Below are 11,096 nucleotides of genomic sequence, written 5' to 3'. Positions count from 1 at the left end.
TTTGGTCAGGATAGCTGAGAGTAACTTCTAAAATGTTGTAGTACACTCTGCTGTGCTACTTTTAAGAACTAGAAGGTGCAAATATGTGGCAAGCTGGATCTTAATTAAAGTATTTGTAGATGTATAGAATTAGTTGGATGAAACTTCTACTCACAGAGACCCTGTAATACACTGCTGTTTCCTAAGGCACAATTGGTATAAACCTCTCCACAATGGTAGAAGCCAGTGGAACTGCTCATAGGTAACTGAAGGCAGAGGACCCTTGTCTACCTGAGGAAAAGCAGCAAACTGTGTTGTATCCCTGTTTAGTTAGTAACAGGAGGGGATCAAGGGGCCAGAAACAAACGTGCTAAGCCTTCACAAAGAACTGGCATTTTCAGCTGGGAAAACTGTTCCGATTGGGATGCTGAATGTTATGGTGGAAGTGGCACGGGCATCTCTGCAGGCCTGGCCCTGAACTCAAAAGATGAACCTTTCCTCAGGTAACATTCCTGTTGCTGGCAGCGAGGTTTGCCGCCCTGCTTCCTCTGACGCCTGTTAACCAATATTTATTTCCCCACCGCACCGCCCCACCTGCCTCCCCTTTCCTCAGCTGCCCCGCTGCGTCCCCACTACGCTCCCTAGAGCCGAGGAGTCGCCGAAACTCATTGATTTTACAATAAAAAAGGGCTTTTCAGCGCCGTGAGGGGCTGCCTGCTCTCCTGAGGGGAAGGCGTGACGAGCGGTGCCCGGCCCGCCCTCAGGAAGAGAGCCGGGGCCGCCCCCGCTGCCATGGCGCGGCGGCGCCTCAGCGCCTGACGGAGGGACGGAGGGAGGGTGGCAGCCGAAATGGCCGCCGCCCTGCGGGGCGCCCTCAGCGCCTGCCTCCTGCTCTGCGGTGAGTCCGGGGGGCTCCGGTTGTCGCGGGGTGGGGACGGAGCCGCGGTTTCGGCTGGGGATTTGGGCTCCTCCCCGCCCCGGACCTTTAATGGGGGGGGGTCCCGCAAAGCGCCGCCGGGGATCCGCGGGTGGGAGAGGAGGCAGGAGGCTCGGGCTCTGCGCCCCGCACGACCCCGCGTTACCGGGTTATTTGGGGGATTTGTGTGTTTTCACACGGTGTGCCGCGTCAGGGCTTGCTCCTGTGTGCTCTGAGCAATGGTCTGGCCCGCTGGGGCGTGTTTGCCTTGGTCAGGTGTGTTGCAGAAGCGGGGCGAAGTCCCTTCTGCTTTGGCTTCGGTGTCAGCAGTAGCGTTAAAAGGGCTTAATCGTGGTAGTGGACTGGCTAGCTGTGCTGTTTTAGGACTTCCTTTATTCAGTTTCACTAAAGCAAAATCACCTTGTTTCCATCGCTTATAACGAGTGCTGGTTACCGACACGTTTATTGGTGTTATATATTTAATAGACCTCTCATCTTCAAGGGCACTTCGCGCTTATCTCTCCTTTTTAAGAGGGTGGTCATTAAACAGAACGAGTAAAGCGTTTTAAATGTCAATACTAATCCATGTAGCAATGATATAGCGAAGATTTTTATAATTCTTTTAATCTTATGCCCAGTCCTACATAGAAAGACCGTGGTCCTCTTCAGGAAAAAAATGCATATATATGCAATCCACACATCAGTGTTTTGCCATAGTACTACCAGAGCACTACTTAGAAAAATTGTGCCTTGCCAGTCTCAGTGAAAGCTCGTGCACGTAGCCCGATCGGCACGAAGTCTTAGTCAGCAACGAGCAACTCATTCATAATAAGCTGTGGTGTCATAAGGCAGTACTTACTGGAAGTCGTTGGGGCTAGCTAATTTGGTTTTGTTGTGTAAGCTTTTGTTGCATGATTGTTGGGATGTGTCTAGCCTGTATTAAAGTCTATTTAAAAATAAATTAAAAAAAAAAAAAAAAAGGCTGAGGCCTGAAGGAAAAGAAGGCGGTGTTTATGTTTTGGATGACTGAGAAGTCACTGGAGGAACGCATACTAAGATTTTTGTTTGTTGTTGATTGCCCTAACAGTTTCTGGAACAGTGCCCAAACCCCAAAACGCAAGGATTAATTCAGTTAATCTTCAGAGCATTTTAATGTGGGATCCACCTAGGTTTCAGAAAGGCCGTTTAAGTTATACTGTCCAGTCTAAGAGGTAAGTCTGGTGGAGTTGTCTTTTTTTTTTTTTTTTTACACTTTTTTTTTTTTGCATTTCTTTTAAGTACCTATCTGTAGCTGTCACAGAAATTCATAAATTCATATTTTCCAGCTGCAGGTGATTGATTTCTTCCCTCTCTGATTGCAAGATAGGTAGCTGTCCTTTTCCTTTAGCATGTGAGAGGCATATCTTCTAAGAAAATACCTCTGCCTGTTACTTAGCTATACATTTCACACCCAAAAGTTTTCTACATACTTTTTTTGAACTGGAAACATATTTTAATGTTGGCTGGTTTTGTTTTTCTCTGCCATGTAGCCATCACATGTTAAGCAGGACTATTGGCTATTGAATCAGGACCTTATCTGGTCTTTCACCTCCCAGCAGCATTTTGTGCTTTGCCACTGGTGCGGGCTGCTTGTTTGTGTCCTTCATAGAAACGCCTGACAATCTGCAGGCCATGGCTCTTCAGCCGAATGCCTCTAAGCTCAGGACATGTTTTCTGAGGTCTCCTTTTGTCAGGTTTGGTGACTTAGTTTTGAACTGTTTTTTCCACTGTGTCCTTCTGAGATGGTCTTTCCTGCCACAAGTGTGTCTGCGGCATACCGCAGTGCTTGACAAGAAAGCCTTGTCTTGGGCCAAATTTCTCCTGCTAATGGCTGAATTCTATTGCAAAGGCAGGATGGGAGATAAAGTTGGGTAGATGGCACCCTCAAGCAGTGCAGGCAGAGAAGAAATCCCCCAAGTCAGGGCCCAGGCCATCTTGGTCAAAAGATTTTTGAGTTCTGGTAGCAGTTACCTGTTGACTGCTACGTTCCCAGCTGGACTTGTGAAGCAAAACAAATAATGTCATCTTTTATTAAATGGTTCAGCTCTTGGGCTCTGTTTTCCCTAGCTTTTCCTTGAGTGCATGTCCAAAGGATCTGAACAAAGCAAAGCCATGCACAGTGATATTGTCTAATATTTGCAGTCTTGTTTAATATCTACCGTCTGTTGAATCAAGTTTTTTAACCACTGTCAAGAAAAGGGTATCTGTTTACTGAGTCATAATCTTAATCTCCAAATTTATCACTAATTTATCAATACACAGAAAATGCTTAATCTATCTGTACACATTTGTAACTTGTTCACGAGTCATAACTGCATTTTAAGAAACGCCACTAAGGCATGTCACTTTTCTAGTTCATTGAGAGGAAAGATAATTTGTCAATTTTATAATGTACACATTATTTATGTGTGTGTTTGTTTGTTTTTCCTTTTCCACATAGCGTCAATTTGCCTAAAGACAAATTTAAAAATTTGAGGACAAATTTGAGTGTCACAGAGTGCGACGTCTCTTCTCTGTCTTTTTATGGAGACTACGAGTTACGGGTCAGAGCGGAGTCAGAAGATAAACATTCAAACTGGGCAGTCATCACATTTAGGCCAATGGATGACAGTAAGCCTTTTTCTAATCTTCCGTGAAAATATTGTCTGCTATTGATGCACCTTCACAATTTGCAACAGAAGAAAATCTGTAGCATAAAGATCATTTTAAATGTACTTAAGCTGAACTATAAAATCTTCATTGCAACACTGTTATTTTGTGAAGGCAGCAGTTGCTGTCAGAAAGCACAGCAGATTCACTATTACACCTAAATGTTAGTACTGGTACCTGAAACCTCAGTAAAGAGGCTCTTAAAAAATGGTATTTTTTTCGCTTAGTATAAGGGATTGTTTACATTTTTTAGCCAGGAAGAGATTTTCTTCAAAGATTCAGACTTCCTGCATATCAAAAAAAGTTCAATTACTTTCATCATCGTTGCTGTGCCAGGCAAAAAGGTTTCTTAATAATAAAAATTAAGGGATAAAACTCCCAGCAGAAGTTTAGTTGTCAGTCAAGAACTAATCTTCATTGCATAATATTGCCATTCTTAGTGAAGCTTTACAGCCTTTTGTGAACAGTTGTTTAAATATTGCCTCATATTAGAATGCAGAGCTGTTACATGCTGCTTTCATCTGAGCATGGGAATGAGGGAGTGGTTTTTACCAATGAGTATTCTTTATTTTTTATGTTTTTACTGTGTTCATGAGCAAAATCAAATTCTTGTAGACTGATTTTACCCAAGGCTTTTTTCTCCTCACAGCTGTTATTACAAAACCATGCCGGAAGCTTTTGTAACACTTTGTCTTTGAGAAGCACTGCTTAAGATCCTTTCTCACTTGCTCAGCCTTCGTTTGTTTGAATTTCACCATTTTCTTCCTTGGATTTCAGACTGTAATATTGCCATTTACAGCCTTGTTTTTCAAAATGCTTTTATTGGTTCTCTCGCTGGAAGTGTAATATTGATATAATTTAATCTGCCTAGAACAGAAGCTCTGGAACATAGCACAGAAAAAAAGTAGATATATCAAACGTTACAAGTGTAAATTACATCCAAAGAAAGTAAAATACAATAAAAAAATACAGATGGGTTTACAGACCAGAGATCAAATGTATAAATCATTAACAGTTGTAATCTGACATTCATTTGAAAGAGAGCATAGGCTTCAGAACAAGCTTGGCTTTTGAAAGGCAGTTTATTTTTGAACTGGAAAAGTGTGGTTATAAAACTACTTGGAAAGAAAGATCTGGGAGTACTGGCCAATTGGCCAAACCTCCGAGGAAGGCACGGAGGTTTTCATGTTGTCATAGCTGATCTGAGCAAGGGATCATGATAAAAATGTCTGATATTCCTTGTAGTGTTATAATTTCTGGTGTTGCAGTGTTGTTTTTTTTGCTTTAAAAAATTCCACGCTGCATTGTAGGGATAGCCTAAGAAAACAAGAGTAACCAAGAACCTCCTCACATCATATTTCACAAGTTCAAAAACATATTCTTGAGCACTACATTAATTTATGTTTCAGAAAAATACATTGTTTTAATTAAACACACATTTGTCAAGGAATGCAAAATGATCCGTATATTGAGCTCTTCCTTTCCTAGACAGATGTTGCAGCAGCTTGGCTCAGGAGGAGAAGTGAGACATAACTTATAGAAACAGTCCTTCCTCCCCCAGGGGTACCCACAGCTGGCGAAAGAGAACTGTGTTAATTGGGTATATGGGATACATAACTTGCAAAAACAAATCCCTTTGAAGACCAGTTCAATGAAGAAATGCTTTATTTTTGCCTGACCCATGGCAGGAAATTACTTTATTCTAATATATGAAATGATTTAAAGCATGAGTTGTCATAGGTTGTATGAAAACTCAACTTGGAAACAACATGAAACTGAATTCTGCTCCTTTCATCTCTTCCACCATTGTCCTATGTAGCAATCATTGGGCCACCTGATGTAAAAGTGAAGTCTGAGTCGGGGTCTCTGCACGTGGATTTCACAGGCCCTGTTGCTGAACGCGAACATGACAGGTGGTCCTTAAGGCAATATTATGGCTCGTGGCACTACAGATTGCTGTACTGGAAGAAGGGCAGAAATACAGAGGTAACTTCTGATTCCTGGGTGTTGTGACTCTCTGAAATTGAGACATTGTTTTCTTGGTGAAGTGATGAAGTTTCAAAAACTAACAGTGTTGAAATAAAAATGTATCCCTACTATTTACAGTGTAATAAAGCCTAGTCGTTACTACTTGGATTTGGAGCAAAACAGCAGGTAGTTGTGTAGCTGAACAGTAGCATGGATATAATTTGCTCTTTCCGTAAGTAGAAAGAAGTGCTTCATTATGAGAGTTTATTCCCTCAGTTAGTGATGCAGTGATCCCCACCAAAGCTGTGTACTTCACACCTAATAACCACAGGTAAGCTTAGATGCATCAGTCATGTGAATATGGAGATAAGCTGATTTAGATTCAAGTCTCATGTCATTCGAGAATTGGTGCTCTTTGTGGAACTCTGAGCTTTGAATACCACTGTGGCAGCAGCCTGCTGTTACTGTGGTTGCTGCCCTTCACCTTTTACCTCATCACTTTCTGTGAGTTGTAATTTGCCTTCTTTGTCTGACAGACAGCCTTCTCCACAGACAGATGTGTTACTCAGCTCGAAAGACCTCTCCGTACAGAATGCATGGTGAAAGATCATGAAATAATGTATTAATTATTTAAGGTCATAAGCTGTATTACAGAAAAGGAGGAGTTGCTTTACTGGAAGCTATTAGTCACAGAACAGTTAGAGCTGTGTACATCAGTACTATTTGTATCTAACAGGGCTCCACTACATACAGTTCTGGTTTGTATTTGTTACCCTGCAAAATTTCTTGCCATTCAATTCCGGAAAACAAGGGACCTTCAATTCCCCAATCCCCTACTGCTTTTCAATTCCAAAGTTACAAGAAACAAAGGTATTGCTGCATATGGGATGCAAACTTAAGAAATGTACCACGGAAAGTGAGAACTTCAGTTAGAAACTGTGCTTGTAATGCTTCAGAATGAGTCTGGGAAATTTCCCATCATGATCAAAGAGGCAAAAGGGTAGGCTACGTAGCTTCATAGGTTGTTTCTCTAAAGAGGATGCCTCCTTTGGTGAGGCGCTTGTTTCTCTCTGCAAGCATCTCATTAGTGACATCTCTAACCTGTAACTTTACTGATGCAGCTAGAAACACCCGAAGTCAGTGGTATGAGTGGTCTCGCACACTGACCACAGGTGAAATCAGTGTAGAATTAGCAGTTATTTGGTATTGGTAGGGCATTTCAGTCTGCCTTGAAAAGCTTGATTCACACTGCAGCTATAAGCTGTTAGGGTTTATCATACTAAAATTCATTTTAATTATTTAGCCTATTCACTAAGCTTTCCTTTTCTTTTTTTTGTATTCTTCTCTTTTATTAGGTAATTCACATAGATACTAAGCATAACTCAGAAATATTATCTCAGTTGGAGCCATGGACAGTATACTGTATTCAAGTGCAAGCAGTTATTCCTGAGTGGAACAAAACGGGGGAATTGAGTCAAGAGCTTTGTGAGCAGACCACCCACAACGGTAATAATCTGGAGCATAAGAATTGTTATAAACGTGGTACTGAGTTAGGCAATGTCAAAAGGTGTCCAAAATGAAAATCAGTGTAATGTGTAAACCTTCCAAAAATTGGTATTTCTTATTTTAGTACTGTTTGTTGGTTAATACATGTGCACCTTTGGAACTGAGGGGTTAGAAACTAAGTGAAAGCTACAACCAGTTGGGCACTGGTCACAATCATTCCTCTGTGGAGGTCTCTGTGTTGCTCATACTCTGAAGATAAGAGCTAAAAGGAGCCCAGGCTCTTCACTGATCACTCAGTGTTTCTGAATTTCCTTTAATGTGAGTTTTACTCACTATTGTATGGAAGCTTTTGTTCCACATGCTTGTAGCTGAGAAAGGAATTGGACTTCATATTACATACATGTATTTCCAGTGCCTGTTGTGAGGCTAGGCCACGAGACTTTTTCTCTGTAATACGCAACAGTCATTAATCAATAATGAAGACAATTATTAAAATAATTTTTATTCACTTTCCCCAAAAGTGATAATTTGTAAAGAGTATGTACAGAAATTAATCACAGTTCTAATATTTTTTCTTCTGTCTTTGCAGGTGTAACTCCTGTGTGGATAATTGTGACTCTTCTTTTAGGATCAATGCTGGCTTTTATAATACTTGTTCCTGTCTGTTTCTTTTGCTTCTTGTATCTATATCGATTCACCAAACATGTCTTCTGCCCTTCATATGTTTTCCCACAACACTTGAAAGAGGTTTGTATTCTACCTTATACAATTAAAATCAGCATCTTCAGTAGAACTGTCTGCTTTTCAAAGCTTCTCTGTGGCCAAACCTTTCAAATGTCTTTTATTTTGCATTCTTTCATCTGCACCCGATTGTTAGCCATCTGAGGGCCTTTTAGACTATAAAGAGGAAAGGTGGTTATTGGTAGGTGGGTTAGAAGAACCCCTTCTGTTACCTGCTTTTGTATAGTTGTGTATGGTAGAACTTCTGAGAATCATTCGAATAGGTGTAAATGATGAAGTCCTGAACTTTGGTGGGGAAATAACTGACAAAGGTACTTCTCAATGTGAGCAAGGTGGTAGAAATTAGTTTGTCTAATGTTTAATTTCTCACATTGTAAGGTTTTAAATTTTGCATGAATTTTACCAGTTTTTTTCATCAAGTTCTGTCACTGCGTAGACAGAAGTAGAGTGTTGCAATCAGACTGCCTTTTGAAGTATACCGAACAGTATAATAAACTGTAAAATACAGAATGATCCAAAATACTTAAAAGCTGACCAATTTAAACACTTGGCACAGACTTTTATTCCTAAAGAAATTGCATAATTCTCAGTGTGAAGCTTTATATGGCTTAGAAACAGGATGTTTTCTTGCATTTTCAAGTGAGAGAATAACAGGTGTTAACCTCTATTTCCTCTTCTTAGATAGTGAGCAACTGTGATCGGTCTCCACTGTCTCATTTTGCACTTAAAATTGTACATCTGTTTTGAAACAAAGTTCCTTCATGTATGTACTAAAACTCAACTTGAGCAAAGAGTTTACTGAAATCTGAAAATTCAAGAAGTAATCGATCAATAAGACCAATGAACATTAACCATTACTTTGGGGGAATACCACTGACCTTGTTACCCCTTTAGCAACTTAAATGCTGTGTCACAATCTCTTCCAAGAAACAAGGCTATACAGAATGTTACATACGCTAAAGTTGCTAACTGACACTCTTCTAAATTTCCTACAGTTTCTCTTCAGTCTTCCATTTTGACTTGTTCAGGGATTATTAGCACACTAAGGCTTTGCAGCTGCCTTAGCAATCATCTTGCACATCAAGTTAAGCACACATTCAGCACACAGTAACTTGCTGAACCTGGGGCTCTGCTGCTGTGAAGGCAGAATTCCTCTGATCTCTGCAGGATAAGGTCAAACTTCATTTTCTCCTTTTCTTGTGCGAAACCTGTGAGCAATCTTCATTTTGTGCAAGTGGCTGATACTGGTTAATAAAGGTCAGTCATACTTAAGTATAATGACACTTATCAAAGGCGGTGGCTTAACTGCACAAACACTTGAGAGTGCAGGTTACTGACACAACGTTTCAAATCAGAGCTTGCCAGAAAAAAAGTCTTCTAGTAACCATATTAGCGTAGGTTTTTTTGTTTGTTTAATTATAGTGAACAGGACTCCTGCTAAAGCAGTTCATTATATGTAAAATGCATTAAAAGCATAGGTGACAAGGTTCAGGTCACAGAAACAAAATGAAGTTTTACTCATCTAGCTGCTACCAATAAATTGAACTGCCCCATGAGCTGCCAAAATCAGTGGTTGACATGTTATTACTGTGTCGAGTAGGTGTGCTATCCTTGTGTTGGCATTCAAAATACAGTCGTGACATCCTGTTAGGACTGTGATTCTGGAGGCTGATTCCATCTTATCAATAGAACATGGAGTGGGAGGAAGCTGTGATATTTCAGTACCAAAATTAAGTCATCTTTCTCACAGAACTGTGTAGCTCTGCAAATCTCCCTCCATGTCCTTTACTTGTTTAAACAGTCATGTTTTATGTTGACATTTAAAGCATCTCTCTTCGATGTCTCAGCTAGCAGCTGTCTGATCTGGTAGGGATGATTCACATCTCTTGGAGCTATTCTGCAAATCTCTCTGTGAACTACTTCACCTACAGTGAGTTCGCTGTCTTTAGTTTTTCTTTACAAACAAAAACCTAAGTAGATTTTTTTAAGAAAGGTTATGTTCCAAAGAAATTGCTGATCCCACAGTATGTTCTTCCAAATAAAGACATTTTTGACTTGCTCCCAAGTCTTGCACAGGACACTGAAATGAGCAAAGAGGTTAATATGTTGTCACCACTGTGACTTCTGAGGACTGAGAAAGCTTGATCATGTGGGAAAGCAAGGTAAAAGATTTCTAAGTAAATGGGATGGGGATGGCTGGCACAGCTTACTTCTCATTTCCTCTTTCCTTCACAGTTTTTGAGCAAGCCTCCTAGCGGTTCGCAGTTTTTTTCTCCGCTTCCCCAAGAGGAGCATCATTTTTATGACAAGCTAACCGTCGTTTCAGAGGAATCTAAAACTCCAAGTGATGAGACTGTGGATGAGGCCAGCAAAACAACAGAGCACCATCAGGACTCTGAACAAGAAGTTTCTGATTCAAATATATTACCAGCTTCAGAAAGGAACTAAATACGCTCCTCATACTTCAGTCAGGTTGAAAGAAAAGCAAAGGCTGTTGAAGTTTATCTTATTGCTGCGTTCTTAAGACACCTGAAATTCATACGTGAAGCTCTGAATACAATCATTAATTTTTAAGGTGCAAGAAACTTCACTATAGATGAGGAGTTAAATTATATGTATTTTTGCCACTGTTTTTAGTGGCTCACTGTTCAGTTGTAGCAATACCTAGGACTACATTATGACATTAAATTAAAAGCATGTATCAGATACATGATACTAGCTAATGTAACTGATGGACTATTTATTGTGAAAGCTAATCAAAAATGGCATACTGTAAAAGGTTTGTAAAAGAAGATTATATTTTCCAAAGAAAGAGTTGATTGGACTTATTTTTTTAATGAGAAGTTGCGTATATTTCTTAATATATCCTTAGTGGTGTAATCTTTCTATTGTTTTTTTTTAACTTCATGCAAGATTATAAAGTCAAGCACGGTAAGTTGTGTACCAACATAATAAAACAAACAGGAATATTCAGCGTTTTGAGTTGCAAATGTTATTTATGTCATTGCTAAGGATAATGGGAACATACCAGTACGCTGCCAGGTAGCCCTCTCTTCAGGTATCATTCAGTCCCCTGAGCTTCTGCCCTGCAGCTTCTTACTAAACTTTGCCTGCCTAATCCAGAGTCCACTGAAGTCTGTGGAAAACTTTGCAGCTGAAGTGGGAGTTAAAAGTAAACCCAGGTGGATGTTACACATTACATAATGCACTCTCACCTTTATTGATCTGCTGCTTTGTGTCAAGGTTATGTCCACACCAACAGCAGGGCATGAAGTGTGACGCTTTGAGTGATGCAATT

At 40.3% G+C, this 11,096-nt stretch overlaps 1 protein-coding gene across 2 annotated transcripts; it reads left to right on the top strand.

Annotated features, from left to right (window-relative positions):
- Positions 1-394: 394 nt before the first annotated feature.
- On the top strand, positions 395-10,736 carry IL10RB (interleukin 10 receptor subunit beta). Of its 2 annotated transcripts, none has more exons than XM_084306262.1 (7): positions 395-482; positions 1,983-2,106; positions 3,375-3,544; positions 5,403-5,569; positions 6,907-7,057; positions 7,647-7,804; positions 10,034-10,736. In XM_084306262.1, exons 1-7 carry the CDS (start codon positions 467-469, stop codon positions 10,244-10,246), a joined length of 999 nt encoding a protein of 332 aa, XP_084162388.1. In that variant the 5' UTR covers positions 395-466; the 3' UTR covers positions 10,247-10,736. The 2 variants fall into 2 exon arrangements, with proteins under 2 accessions (XP_084162388.1, XP_084162387.1); XM_084306261.1 differs by lacking the exon at positions 395-482 and adding an exon at positions 752-877.
- The last annotated feature ends 360 nt before the right edge of the window (positions 10,737-11,096 follow it).

Source organism: Netta rufina (assembly GCF_964035555.1).
Source record: "Netta rufina genome assembly, chromosome: 1".
Taxonomy (NCBI): domain Eukaryota; kingdom Metazoa; phylum Chordata; class Aves; order Anseriformes; family Anatidae; genus Netta; species Netta rufina.
The sequence above is the reverse complement of the archived record's forward strand: the minus strand, read 5'-3'. Positions and strand labels throughout refer to the sequence as shown.